At 44.2% G+C, this 14,876-nt stretch overlaps 2 protein-coding genes across 3 annotated transcripts in view; both read right to left on the bottom strand.

Annotated features, from left to right (window-relative positions):
* The window catches only part of LOC137905265 (BAR/IMD domain-containing adapter protein 2-like), a 44,401-nt gene extending 34,717 nt beyond the window's left edge, over nucleotides 1-9,684 (bottom strand). For both annotated transcript variants that reach the window (XM_068749480.1, XM_068749481.1), the window contains exon 1: nucleotides 9,613-9,684. In XM_068749480.1, coding sequence (XP_068605581.1) covers nucleotides 9,613-9,684 — 72 coding nt within the window. The remainder of the gene's footprint in view (nucleotides 1-9,612) is intronic.
* Nucleotides 9,685-10,775: 1,091 nt separating this feature from the next.
* LOC137905957 (charged multivesicular body protein 6-like) lies at nucleotides 10,776-13,780 on the bottom strand. The gene is made up of 8 exons (XM_068750243.1): nucleotides 13,657-13,780; nucleotides 13,306-13,415; nucleotides 12,753-12,840; nucleotides 12,516-12,602; nucleotides 12,076-12,141; nucleotides 11,731-11,811; nucleotides 11,234-11,318; nucleotides 10,776-10,989 (listed from the first exon to the last, which is right to left on the bottom strand). The coding sequence occupies exons 1-8, from the start codon at nucleotides 13,720-13,722 to the stop codon at nucleotides 10,940-10,942; spliced, it is 633 nt and encodes a 210-aa protein (XP_068606344.1). The 5' UTR covers nucleotides 13,723-13,780; the 3' UTR covers nucleotides 10,776-10,939.
* Nucleotides 13,781-14,876: the final 1,096 nt, after the last annotated feature.

The following is a 14,876-nucleotide window of genomic DNA, read 5'->3' as shown; positions in this document are numbered from 1 at the left end:
AGTCTCCGCCTCGGGGAAGATCAGAGACCAAGCCCCCCATCCCTCAGGAATATGCTCAGGAAATAGAACTTACCGTTTCTTTACGCATCTCATTGACGAGGATGGGGGGGTGACCGTGTTCAAACCTACAATACACACACACACACAAACGTGTGTTCTTGTGCACACACCTACCCTAATGAAAGGCTTTGTAATAAGAGTGGTGGTGTTTCAAGCTGGTGGGAGGATTGCATAACAAAGCAAAGTGCCGTGCCGTGCAGCATCGTTAGGAACGCTCACCCACTGAAGAGGCCGAAGGTTCAACGACACGGGTCTGGTTGAATTTCTATTAGAAAGGCTGAGCATGAACGGGGACATTTAAACGTGTAAAGAAATAAATACTGCAGAAAACACTGCATCCTGTCTGTATGCAAACACGGTGTGATGACAAAGGCTGTACAATATTCATACAGTGTGCATGTGAACAATCTGTATGTACCGTAAATGTGCTGGTATGGTGTGACCTGTGATAAATTGCAGCAGGCTCTCATTCTGCTGAGGATTGTGAGTGAGGAGTCTGGCAGAGAAGAAGAAAGAAGCTTAGATCACAGCCATTACTCAATTTGTGTGTGTGTGTGTGTGTGTGACAACCATCACTTTAGGAGTGTATTCACTTAATTTGAGTGAACGGGCCGAAAATATAAAAATGTATTTAGCAAAAAGTCTATAAAGAATCCCCCCCCCACCCCGACTATGGGTGTATCCATTACATAAGAGCCATAAATTAAAAGGACAGCTGAGGAGAAATTGCAGTGAGGTGGTCTTTCTTCGTCTCTTCCCATTGTTGCTAAATTTGTCATCCCAGTTCTCTTGTACTATATCGTCACCCTAATTGTGGCGGCTAATTGGGAAAGGGTGCCAGGAGGCACGGACGTGAAATGAGAGACAGACCGGAGGATGGGAAGAGGCGGACAAGCCAGAAACGAATACTTCAAGATCCGTGATCATCTGATAAAATTAAATAAAATAAAAATTAGAACTATGTCACAGCTGAGGTGTAATGTTTCTCCTCCAGAACCTCTCTGCATAACATATTTTATTTACTAGTCCTCATTAAAAAGATTAAAGCAACAAAACTGTGGGAGGAAAAGGTCACCTGCAACAATGATTTCTCCCTGCACACCAACCACATTTATTTATCCCTGAAATGGAAGCAGCAAGAAACAAATCTCTGATTAAAACCATCCATCTCCACTCACACATGTACGCAGAGGTGGCTGAATCTGGGGTGAGTTCTAAGTCACACCAGTTAACAGGAATCTGGAGGAATGACACGCAGTCAGACGCCGGGATCCCATCTTCCATTCCTTTCTCACTGTTCTCGCTTTAGCCGAAGGCCTGAAACTTCCCAGAATCAGAGCGGAATCATATGCTGCGTGTTCTGAATGGAGAGAGGCAGAGGAGGAAGCTGATCGTACATGCAACCAGGGAGGAATGTAAAAAGATCATGTGAGTATACAATGGTCTCAGTCAACTGGAAGACAGCTAAGGACCTTTGGTTTAACCTCATTATTGCACCAGGTATAGCAGCGTGATCTCCTGCCCGGCTGACTCTGCAGATTCCTAATGAACAATGACAACCAAGGAGAAGCATGTCTGGGAACTGTTCCCTATAAGCTGGGCTCAAGTTACTGCACGAAAGCAGGAGTCTTTAGCATCTGCAGACCCGCTAACTGTGTGTGTGTGCGGGGGGGTTTTGGACTCAGTTGAAGAAGGCCTTCAGGTGGGACCATGGTCAGGGTCAGACATATTTAGGTTAGGTTCAAATTTGTCATTGAACACGTACAAGTACTTGGTGATGAAATGCCATTTAGCATCTAACCAGAAGTTGCAATTAATTAGATAGAAATGTGCAAAATTAACACATTAGCGGTTCCTTCACCATTTCAATCTATTACGAGGCTACTATTGCATAGCAATGAAGATCCCATGGATTCTGACAAGAGAGGCCAATAAATGGACCATGTCAACTTAAAATAAAAATGGCCTTTTGACGAGGGACGCACCGATCGATCGGCAGATTTCTATATCTGAAACCAATCTCATCCACCTCCGCAAAGGTCCGAAAGTCAGCCACTGTCTCCTTCTGCTCTGCCATGAGATCACTGACAGCCCCGCCTACTTGCTCCGCCCCCTGCTGTATTGAAAACAAGTGCCTTTTTAGCTTGGCTGGACATGCAGTGGTTAATTTTTGTTATTACCCCTCGACTAATTAAAATGTTAAACATGCCGAATTATTTTTTAGAGAATGTTTGACTTTTAGGAGCTTTTGTCCTGTAAGATGTTGCAAGTTATTTTTGAATTGACATGAGGGATGTTGGCAGATTAACATTGGTTTTGAGTAATCGATGGGATCGTTATCAGCGGCCAAAGATCAGCTTATAAAGATGAAGGCGACGGAGCCCAGTTCTTCCAGCACTACAGATGAGAAGATCGTTCTTACTATGGATGTCCCGATCAGGTTTTTTTAGGAGCCTCCATCCAATTACGTGTTGAAGTCGCAGAGGTCATAATGAAACTGGGGGCTCTGCAGAATCTACAGCAGAACTCACCTACCAATTTAAAGGTCCGATTGCACAGGGCGGGGCATTTAAGGCGCAATAAAGGCCCAAAAATCTGCTCACTATGAGACAGACGTGCCAATTCATTCTTAAATTTTTACATGCAGTCTTGCACTGATGTGTCCACAGGTGAGGGGAGGGGAGGGGAGGCATGGGACATTGCTGTTCAAACATCTCTCCTCTAATCACTGCAGGCCAACATCCTTCCTTTTGGATGCAAGACAATTTAAGTTTGGTACCGATGTCTAGCCATGGCAACAAGCTGCATTTAATAGTGTAGTGGAGAGAACAAAATATACGCAGTATCTGGCCACATTGAGAAGACGACGTTGACAGCAGCATCCGACTCGTCTCCAGCAGCTGCCACCTCGGAGGTGGAGTGGGTGGAGCTGATGCTCCGGATCCAGGCCAACAGAAACCGAAGGCAATAGTCATTATTATCATCTTCATGGAAACAATCACTGTGATGTACTCGTTAGCTCAACTTGAGCTTTCGGACCTTCCGTGGACGCTGTTGTGTTGCTACAAGTGGCCTAGAATGGACAGGCCAAGAGGGCTTTGTATTTTCCGTAGGACAAGGGGCGTTCACAATCCGCTGTCTGATGCATCCGACTGTGCTGAAAGTCAGGAACACATTTGTGAAGATTGCAAGTCACCACACTAGCAGGTGTGAAATGGAAACGGCCAAAAAGGGCACAATTTGATCCGATTCCATCCCAACTGGACTAGATGTGAGATTTGAGGACGGCGGTCGGCCTCGCTTTCATTTATACAATGGCCATAACAAGCCATAACTCAAACAGTCTTTGTCCTGCAAATTTAGCATCACTTGGCCTGGGGGGGGGGGGGGGGGGGGGGGGCAGAGCCTTGGACAATTATCTGCATTTGGGGATTTGACAGTTTACAGGAAAATATGTGGAAAGAAAAACCCTCTCAATATGCAGGATACGGTTTGGTCGAGTTGTAAACTTTATCATTTGAAACCCTGTTCACAAATATAATCATTCATGAACAGAAAGTTTTTCTGGATGAAACAGTACATCAAGAAAAACGAGAATGTTAACATGAATGCAGACATTTATGGATAAACAATAGAATATGGAGAATTTTTTTTTTTTTAACATCTGAACATTACAGAAGACTTTTTCAAGTACATTCTGATCATTCTTTAACACACACACACACAGGCTACAAGTTAATCAAGGAGTGCATTAACATTAAAATGTTATATCACAAAGGCGTCACCCACCAGGTGGTGCGAGTTCTGTCATGTGGGGTGAAGGCACCGCGCTTTAACAGGACTCCTGCTAGCCCTTCTCCATCTACACCTCCACCTGACAAGCTCCAGTTCAGCTGGTTCACACGGAGAGAAACCGGTTTAAGCCGGTGCACTGCACAGGACTGCCAAAACCAGAAACCCAGAAACCCGACCGACTCAAGCGACCCGGACCCTGCCGCGCTTTGGTGCAGCGTCTCCCGTCGTCCGTGCACAACAAATAATTCCACCACAGACCAGCTACTTACTGCGCTTGTTTGCTTTGCTGATATCTGAAAGCAGTAAGAACGACCCCCCCCCCCCCCGCAAAACACACACACACACTCCACTCCACTAAAGCAATAGAGGAGCTGGTTTCCACAGCAACCAAGTCCCAGACTTATTGCCGAGCTTTTGTTTCTTTGACCGACGAAAGACCCTCTCACTTCAGTTTAAGGAAGATATTCCTACCAAGTCACCTGTGAAGGAAGGGAATAAACAAAGAGAGAGGAAGAGGATGATGATGGAGAATTTCCAGAAATGAACAAATAAGAACGTCGCTCGGACTAAATCAAAGAACTTCTCTGGTTAACTGGAGGACACTGGTAACTTGACAGATCACGCTGTACGTCTCATGGATGGATGGATTTATAATTGAAAGTGACCAGCATTTAGCTCCAGCCGGCAGCCTATGCAGATTGATGCATTTTGCACAGATCCTCTGCATTACCAACGACTAACAACACAAAAACTCGTGCTACTCCATCCTGCAGAGAGGAAGGGGGTTTAACGCGCCATGTTTTGCTCCGGAGAACAGCCAACGCCTCATCAGGAATCGCAACATCATCATGATCTGCATCACTGTCGTTCCATTTTTACCACGCTGCCTACTGAAGACGGCACGCAAGCGTGGCACGAAACGGACGCGCATACGATCTAGAAACACCAATGAGAGAGGCTCAATTTGGATTTAGAAGGTGCCGATTTTCCAGTTAAAACCGAATAATCTGATGCTTCATATAAAGGAAGTTGAAGTGAATAACTTCATCCTGGTAGACAGAGCCTGAATGCATCTACCGTGTTAAAGGCGCCGCACACGGCAGTAAACTTGCATAGGAGAGTCTCCACCTACAGGAACATCCGGAACATTTGGGTACAAAGCGCAGCCCACCACGGCTGGCCTGGGGCACAGACGGAGCACCGTGGTGTCCTGCTGAACCAGCCTAGTGGGCGTAGCACAGCCAGGGATACTGGAAGTAGCAACATCTGCCACAAAGACAGCAACCACAGGCACGTTAACTGCAGCCCATGAGACGTAAATATAAGCCTATTGTCCGCCGCCTCGGCGTGGAGTGAAATGTTCTGACTCTGCATCCGTTTCAGTCCGTGTAATTACAGCTTCACCCTGCAATGAGGGGCTACTTGCACAAAGATGCAGAACGCCGCCTCCTCCATCTCCTCTCCTCTCCTCCACCCTCACAAATAAGAATTATTATTTTTTTTTTTAGAGAGAGAGAATGCTAATATTTGAGGGGGCGACGGCAGCGTTAAGGCGCTCAACCCTTCTCTCCTCTGCGGCAGGAACGACAGCGCGGCGAGATCTCGAATTTCCATCCTTGAAAACGCGGTGATGAGCAAAGAAAAGAGAGAATGTCTCTCGAGTCTAAACCCAGCCGCCCCCGGACGTGCAGAGATGGTGGGTGTATGGAGCGATAGTCCTCTCTCTGCATCACAGTCAGAAGCGCAGGGAACAAATCTGCCGTTTCACAGGCGAGGAGCGCGAGGAGATCGCCACCGCTCAATGCAATCACGTTAAGGGCCCGAGTTCGTACAAACCTGTTGAAACACTAGATTCTGGAGGCAGACGTTACAAGCCTAAGTTAAAAGGTGCCTTATGTCATATATTGCTGGGGGGGGGGGGGGGGGATAAATAACGGTGATGGGTGGCGCCATCATTCAAGCGACTCCAGACGGCTTTCTAATGCAGCACTGTGGGGACAAAACACGACATGTTATAGACACCAGATGAGGGGGGGGGGGGCAGTTTACACTTAAAGGCCTTTTATGATGCTTTTTACGTAAATGAGAAGCGGTTCAACCTTTCCCTCCCGTCGCTTCGTCCCTTCTCGCTCAGCTTCTCCGGCTGCCCGTCTCCCGAGCACAACGATGTGACAGAAAACACACAAGAACAATGGCACGTTGTTGCTAAGAGACCACCTGTTCAGAGCTCCCACACGAGACTGATGAAACTGTAGCCCTCTTCGCATCATCAGAATATCATTGGTTTGAGCGGAGCGGATTTCACAACTCCATCGCAGCAGAGAGGAGCTGGTTATATAACAGGACGTCTTTTAGGCAGGAAAAAAAAAGCGGCATTTCAGAGCGTTTTTCGAGCGGCGGCGGGAGACCCGGGACGCCGATCCGTCGACATCACAAACGGCTATTTTGTCTTTCGCATAACATCCATTTGAGAAAGACGACATTCACCGTTTTGCAGGCTTGTGTTGACAATCGGGGAGTGGCGCTGCATGGGAAGATGAGTGTTTTGTCCTGAGGGCTGGTAAAGACGGGACACACCCTTCCAGGTCCCTTACCTGCCAAGGGTGTGTTTAAATCCTGCAACACACACGCTTGGAGCAACAGAACGCACACATCCCACGAGACACTGTGGAACAAATACAAATGAAAGTCAAGCTGCGCTAAACGAATGTGCTTTTCTCTTCAAACCTCTCGTCACACTTGCGTCTCGTGAGAAACGTTCACAGTCGAAGTCGGAGCCGCCATTACGATATTTCATCATTGACCGATTTCACACACACACGGCTCCGTCTCCTTCGGCCTCAAATCTCATGCATTTGTTTGTTCACTCCCGGTCACGCGCGCAGACTTCATCCACCGGCTTGTTAAGAGGCTTGACCCCCCCCCCAAACCCCATGATGCCCAGCAGCACATGCAGGCTGGCGAACAGCAGCAAACACGCAAGGGCCCCAGCATCCATCTGATTCTAGGGCCTCATCATCGTTTCGGCGGGGCAACATCTTAGACGCTACCCGGTCGCCACTTATTGAACCCCTTGCTGATGTGAGAGGGGAAATGGAAGTGACTCATGGGGGGGGGGATCATGCGGAGATTGCTGGGTTTACAAGGATAAACCCGCCGCCCCCTGATGATTAAAATAAAAAGAACTTAAGGAAAACACCACCAATGAGATCAGCAATCTCCATTCCTGCTCCCACAGGGCCTGAAGTCCCAGCCCTGTTAGACACACACACACACACTAGCGTGGTTACCCCACCCTCATCCCCAGCGATTACTCAGTGCCAGCCCAGCACTGGCTGTAAGGAATTAGCAGACTCTAGATGTTTTTTATTTTATCATTTTCTTTCTCAGGAAAAGTCTGCCTACATATGCAACAGACAAGCTGTTACTGCCTAATGGATGGGACTTCTCTGTGGAAGTCCCATCCCCCCCGGGAGTTAACGTTTGAAGGCACAAACAATTAGCTCCTGGAATATAAAGTAAAGAAGTGAGGATGACAACTTTCACCCAGTCATTGCGTCAATGCTTGTCTTATTCATTAATGATCAGATGAACTGGGTTTGTTCCGTTTACATTCAGATTTTGGATGCATTTTACTCCTCTAAACATCCATATTTTAAATCTAACTTTTTAACACTTATGCGGTTTCAACACTTCGTAAACGTGCATTAACATTCACGTCGACAGTCTTGCACTTCAGACGCACCCAAGGTGCCATCTTTACATCCAAACTAATGGCTGCAGATTTCAACGAGCACACATCAATTACCGCTCGTCCCTATAATAAGACGGCATCATGGCATGAAAAAAAATAAGCACCGCATACTCTGCCTTTCATCACTTAGTCAAAGCTGAAGCCGTCTAATTAAATATTACAGCATGCTAAGAAACTTGTTTTTACCCTGCAGGGGTAGAGTAAGCAGCGACTATAGATTACGCTCTCTATGACCTTTGCTTTTGTAATGAGCATCCCGAGCGAGGGAACTGTCTGCACCCTCCGGTGCCTGCCAGGAACCTGTTGACTGAACCCCGCTGCTGGACTTGCACTCGAATGAGCAGCACCATCTGAGGGACCAATTCTAAACAAGGATTGGGAAGTCTTCTTTTTTTTTAAACACATAAATGGGTGAAAACGTAATGCAAAAGAAGATCATTTCTTCATCAAATCAGGTTCATCTATTCCCTGCAAGGAAAAAAAGGGGGCATCGACCCTGTGTCTGTTATTTGGGCCCCTGTTTGAAGAGCTACAGCTGGTTTCATGTAAATGGAGGGTAGCATTTGAGGGCTGTTATGTGTAAACGGTAACATTTTGATCCTCATCGAGTGCCGCTGATCTCTACTGAAATAGGAACCAGATTATTACCTTCAGGTGCTGGTGTTGGGCCCGCATAGCGCTACATCTAAAATAGTTCACATTCATTGAGTGGGTTTATCCCTGTAAAACAAGGCTCCAAGCATGAATGAGTTAGAAACGGCACTGAAATGGTTAATCGGTGAATCAGCAACTTAAAATGAATTAAACCGTTCAATAAATCTTCCAACATTTACTCCCCAGCAGCAGCAGCTTACAATGGTTGTGAGCAATGTTCACTTTAATTTATCATGCGTCTGACACACAAACTCCCTGAGCAGTCCCTCTGACAACTTTGAGCGACATTATAATACATTTTATTTTAAACGCACTTTAAATTTCAAAGCAAATCTCAAAGTGCACAATAGTATAAAAATAAACATAAAAACTAGCGATAAAAATCTACAAATAAAACAGATAAAATCAACAAGCAAAGGATGTGTGTACTGTGGTCCCGCGAGAACTCCGATTACAATGGCGTCTATTGGATGCGTAAAAACACGTGAATCTCATAATTAGCTGGAGCAGCCAGTCACCGGTCACTCACTGACTCACCGTGGAAAATAGCACAGAATTGTTTTTTACGTGTTTGTTATTTTCAATTTAGGTTGGATTTTTTTTTTCTGCGCAATGTATCAGCTGTGCGTAATTACGCACGAGCGCACCTTAGAGGGAACGTTGTTTGTGAATGCATTTTAGTTTGGGGCGGCTGGTCATTATATATATATAAATATATATATATATAAAGAATGGGTCATTTTTATATATATATATAAAAATGACCCATTCTTTTAATTTTCCAGTTGCAGTGAAGAGTCTTGCGTCTGCAGAACAGGTTTCAATGTTGAAATCCCTATGGGCCAAATGTTTACTTGTTCCAACAGATAAGCCCAACCTTCTCCGCCACTTCTGGAATGTCCTCGTTTCAGAAAACGAACAAGACTACTGAAATCCAGTATTACTCGCAGGAATATTGTCTTACCTGGGAAGTATAGGTACACAGGAAAACGCAACGCAGGGTTACACGAATCGACTAACATTGATTGGGGAATTTTTACCTGATAAAGAAGTGCTTGCCTTATCAACATGGAGTCGCTCAGAAAACAGGCTACGTGGAGGTAGAACAGTGAGCATTTTTTTTTATTTTTGGGTCAATTGGCAACTGATCAGAGAACAACAGCTGCTGCGCCTCTCCCGAAAGAGATAATGAAAAAAAATAAAAAAAAATAAAACCAGATGCCCCTAAACGCGTCCTGAACAATGATTCATAAAGTCTGATTCATGTTAGAATTAAACTGCGCCGTCTGACAGTTAAAACTATTTCAACGCATGCAACTCGTAAACTTTATTCATTAGTTGAACCTTACCTTATAGACATTTTCCGTCATGCGGTGAACCTCGTCGGTGCGAGACATCGTGAAATCTTCAGCCAGGACCATAAACGGGGTTTTGTTCTTTTGTTTTACTCCTTGAAATGTTTATCCGCGTAAAGCGAGGGAGGGGGGGGATTGGTGCGTTCGGTAAAGCGACGAACGAGACAACGAGCCCGTGAGGGAGACGCGCTGCGTTCCCCCCGAAGCCCGACTCCAACTGAACGCACCTTCCCTCCCCACCCAGCTGACAGCCTTGTTGCTGCCTTCACGGACTCATCGCAGGGCTGGTTTTTCGTGAAACTCCAGAACGCGCGTCGGAATCACTCAGAAATAAAGTAGAAAACGAACATGGGTCCGTTTCCCTGACATGTTACAAAAGTGAATCACACTAATTTATGACTGGACGAAAGACATCCCAATACAGATTTGATCGCTATATATTTAATAAACCGACACACCGGCTCATGAATTTTGGGAGATTTGTTAAATGCAAATGTATCTAAATAAGTGGCAGACATTAAAATTGATATCGTGTTGATGCGACTTCAACAAACCGCCTTCGCTCAACACATGCGCCCCTCTATTTTTTTCCTACGACATTATAACGCACCACCATTTTGTCAAAGTGCAGATTTATTGGCCCTAGCCCCACCCCTACAAGGAATTGAACTCCAGCGCTCCTAACTACACACATGTATTTTATTAAATGCATCGTTTCTGTTTCTCTGCAACAGTTCAAACAGTTAGCCTGCAGGGATAAATGTGGAGTTTGTTTTTCTCAAAGTGAATAATTTGTGCTCGCTTCATTGCACTAATTAGAGGTCAAGTGCCTTCTTAATGCTTGATCATGTTCTTTCAAAAAAATCTCATGAGCTTTCTAATGTCTGTCAATGACGCGGGGAACGTTCCGCAGGGAAGTGAATGAATCTGCCTGTTTGTTGGAGTCGAGTCAAAACCAAAAACTACCAAGCAGCGCCTCCTTCTGGAGAAAGCGTGACATAAAAAGTGGAACTGTGAATGAAACGATTCCATGACAACAGCGCAATAAATAAATCGGTGTTTTTTTTAAGACATGAAATTCACGAGTGAAAAGCCAAGAACACACATTGTTGCCACAGTTCCATTTACTCTGGAAAACAACTGAAATATGCGTGAAAAACATTTAAAAATAAGTCCTTTCTTTGTGTTACATCACACAAGACAGAAGGGAACACATTTAATTTCCTTCATGGAGACATGTCAAAGGTGCTCCAATGTCTTCAACTCCCTGCTTCACATCCTAATTAATGATAAAAGAGGCGCCCAGCCACAGTTCACTCCGTTAGGCTGCTGACATCTCTCCATCTGCCTTCTTCTTGGCTTCTCTCCTCTCTAGAAAAGACAGTAAAGTCAAGGTCATCAGTCTGCCGGCAATTACAAATACATAAAGAAAATGAAACATAAAACTACCGGTGTATGTCAACAAACTTTTTTATTTTCTATTCTTCATCACGGATAGATTTCCCATTTTCATCTATATTTGACGAGCAGTGTGTGTGCAGATGCACGTTTCATGCTGGTGCACCAGAGTGTGAGCTTTGGGGCGGAGAATATCGTACATTTGGAGTTAGAGCACCTGTTTCAGCGTTAGCTGCCTCTGGAACATCTGGGACCTCTGGGACCGGCTCAGTGGGCACCTCTGGAAGCGCTGCATCCTCTGCCTGTTTCAGGAGAAGGGATAAAGCAACAGGGTAGATGACCCTTCAAGAAAACAATAGTTTACATGCTGGAAAAATTCACCCTTCAGAGAATGATGATACGGCTAAATAAGCTTCTGGTTTAAACTCTTAAAAAAACAATCCTGCTTTAATTGATTCCATTTTTTTTCTTCAAACTGGTAATAAAATTAAAGTGTGTGTTTTGTGTTCAAATGTAAACGATTGCAGCGTGTTTTGCCTGTGTCATTTTGGAACAATCATCAGATCACAAAAGGAGAAAGGATCTGCAGAGGTTTTAAGTATTGGGACTGCAAAGCGCTGTGAAGCCTGTAGTAGTGCGTCACAGGAAAAGAACACTCATCCTCACCAAACAGTCTCTGACTTGCAGCAACGCTAATGTTTAACATGTCGCTACCTGAATGAGAGCTTCCAGCTCAGCTAAAACAAAATCCTTGTCGTCCTGCGTCAGGGCTCCGGCCAGCATTTCATCTATTTGCTACAGGAGCCAAAAACAAAAAACAAACGTGTTAGCTGACAGCACAGAGACAGACCAGTGTCATCAGACGACGTATCAACGGTTCCTGTTTGGTGAAACAATGCAAAGAGGAATATCGGAACATACTCAAAATAGCGCGGTCGTAAATGTGAAATGACTTCCTGCTATTGCTTTACATCTATTGTGAACAAATGCATTACTGCCTTATATAACACTGCTGAATGAATGGTAAACGTAGCATTTCTACAACAAGAAGACATTCACCCGTTGATATTCAATTGAGTCCTGCGTCTCATCCAGGAGTCTCTCCACATCTTCTATCGGCATGCTCTGTGACAAGCCGGAAAAGAAAGCTCGTATTACAGAAGAACTGACGTTTTGGGTTTAAAAGTGCTCTTCTGGCAGCTTTTTGAATTTCTGGAACAAAAAAAAAAATAAAATCTGTGCACTGTATCCAAGGACATGCGGCACTCACACCACTGTAGCGAAGGCTTTGCCGCTTAATCCTTTAATCTCCAAAACAACATGCACAGCTAAACAAACACAAATTGTGAGCTCTCGCTGCAGTCCACGCTAGAAGCACATTTCAAAAGCATGCTAATCAGTTAAAAGTTTGACCCTACGGCCGCACATCTAAAGATTAAAGTGGTGTTTCTGTGAACACGGAAGTGCCAGGAAAGAAGGGAACAAAAAAGTAGATCTACCTCATGTATACTCTTCAGACAGTCGTTGCCAACTTTGAGAACTTCAATAACTTTCATGTCTCTCTGCAGGCCCTCAATATCTTGAATCTGTCGAACAATAAGAGCTGGTTACATATTATACATGTTACCTGTGAAACATGCAGAGGAATTACAGCAGAAAGCAGGAAGAGACCAGATTTCAAATGACAACTTTTCTATTTTGGAAATGAAAATAGTGTAATCTGAAAAAAAACGTACCAAGTGCTCGAGGTTTAAGATCTGAATCGCAGAGTTGTGAAGCAGCTGGTCCTGATATTGCTTTTTCTTCAGCAGAAGCAGTGCTTTTCTACAACAACAAAAAGAGGAGAAATCCAGTATGCAAAATAGTATTTTGTTTCTCCCCACCTATGCATGCAGAATAGAATTACATAAAACCCACTGAAGGGTCTGCACTTCAAGAGAGTTTAAAAGTGCCATGTATACGGCGTCTCCTGATTAACATTCTTATTATTAAAGTCAAACCGTGAAAATCCAATATAACTGAGGTTATGTCTCACATTCTGGTAAACGAAAAAGTGATGGAACACAACGGTAAACATGCACCTGTCTGCATTGTTGAAGTGTGTTGCATGCATAATATCATCTTGTACTTTATTATCATGTACGATCATCATCTCAACGATTTTGGAATCGGGGGTTGTAGAACACAATACTTGGACAAAATGACAGTTACTTTGTTGCAGTAAAGGTATAGTTCCAGTTTGGTCAGCTATATGCATTCTTTATTATACTGTATTACGTTTTAGCTTACTCTTTCTTTCCATCTGTCAGCAGCTGCTTTGCCAGAAGTCGCTCTTTCCCTTGTTGCAAGGTGATTCTTTTTTGGTACTGCTTCAGACGATCCCTTTGCTGCTTCATTTGCTGCTGGAAAAACAACAAGAGTCAGATATATTTATATAAATGCCAATATATCCTGATGGCACATAAACAATTTCTGTTAATGGATAATTGTAAATTTAAAAAAATAGGAGTAAAAGCCATCTGACAAATTTTGCAGAATATCCCGCGTTGTGTTTGGCTAAAAACAATCCAGACATCATGTGTGCACTGCTAACTAGCAGCAACCCGCTGTAACGGGTCTAATCTGCCGCTATCAGCTCACCAGAACCGCTCTGTCGTGTTCCGTCACTCGAGGAGGAAGACTCTTCCTCCCAAAAACGTTGCCCATCCTTTAGCCACTTTCCCCCGACATCCTCCGCCGTCAACAGTCAAATTATAAACTATTTATTGAACTTGATAAACAGCTAGCTCGTAAACAACCCCACAGCCTGACTTTTTGCTTCCTACGGCAAGCGAGGCGGGTCAGGATTGTTGCAGGATCAGCACCGTGGACAGCGACCATTTGATTTCTCATTAACCACTGGTCAAGAAAGATCACTGAAGTAGAAAGACAATGTCCAATTTAGCTCATTTTCATCAAGAACCATAAACGGACTTCAAATTAATCTACAGATATGATCACTAATCGAATTTAGGCTCAGTACAGTGTTTAAAATTAGTAAAAATATACTAACTAAATATATATATCATAGAATAAGTTTGCAGTTCAACACTCTGATGGCCTGGTGGCCCAAACGCTGCAGAACCTCCTACCAGAGGCCAGCTGGTAAGCCCATGATGGGGGTGTGAAGCATCACTCCTGATGGTTTCAGCCCGGGATACGCAGCGCTTCTGTCCAATATCGTAGGTCTGGAGATGTGTTCCTTCACTTAAACAATTATTGAAGGAAACTAGTTCAGCACTTGCATCTGGCGGACATGCCAATGAGACACTTTCAAGATTTAGATCCAAGGGGCTGGCTGTGGTTAATTCCATTATTTGGTCTGGGGTAAAGCACAGCCTCTTTAACACACACATCAGTAGTAAGCGATTGATGACAACACACGTGTATGAATACAGTATTCATGGAAAAACAGCAGTTTAAGTTTATTCACAGAAAACAGCAAATGTGTGCAACACTGAAGAAGACAATTTCTCGTTCACTAGATACGAGGGGATGGATGGGTCTAAAATCAAAAAGGACATTTGTGTTTTACTTGCTCTGTTATCACCTCAGTGGCACATGCCTGGACACAAGTTAATCTCAATTTCTAGGGAGCTGCATAATCTCCAGATTTAACCAAATACAAACAAACCTCTCAGTAAAGGTCATTTGGCTCAGTCCAGATTAACATCAAGATGCTGAGAGCCGTGGCCTTTACCTCGTAACTAGTACTAGAAAAATAATACTGATCATGAAACTCCATAGTGGCATCTTTGGCTGTTTGCAGCAAGACGGCAATATATAGTACAGCAGTCATTAGATCCTTTTGTTGTTATTCA

The sequence above is a fragment of the Brachionichthys hirsutus genome, chromosome 16 (genome assembly GCF_040956055.1).
Source record: "Brachionichthys hirsutus isolate HB-005 chromosome 16, CSIRO-AGI_Bhir_v1, whole genome shotgun sequence".
Classification (NCBI taxonomy): Eukaryota; Metazoa; Chordata; class Actinopteri; order Lophiiformes; family Brachionichthyidae; genus Brachionichthys; species Brachionichthys hirsutus.
This window is presented reverse-complemented; position numbering and strand designations above follow the sequence as displayed.

What these genes read in the sequence shown, in the direction of transcription:
- LOC137905957 (XM_068750243.1), bottom strand. Translation starts at nt 13,722, where the DNA reads ATGGGCAACGTTTTTGGGAGGAAGAGTCTTCCTCCTCGAGTGACGGAA. An exon ending in CTGACAGATGGAAAGAAAGA is followed by an intron (nt 12,841 to 13,305) that starts GTAAGCTAAAAC and finishes TTGTTGTTGTAG; the next exon opens with AAAAGCACTGCTTCTGCTGA. An exon ending in ACTCAATTGAATATCAACGG is followed by an intron (nt 11,812 to 12,075) that starts GTGAATGTCTTC and finishes TGGCTCCTGTAG; the next exon opens with CAAATAGATGAAATGCTGGC.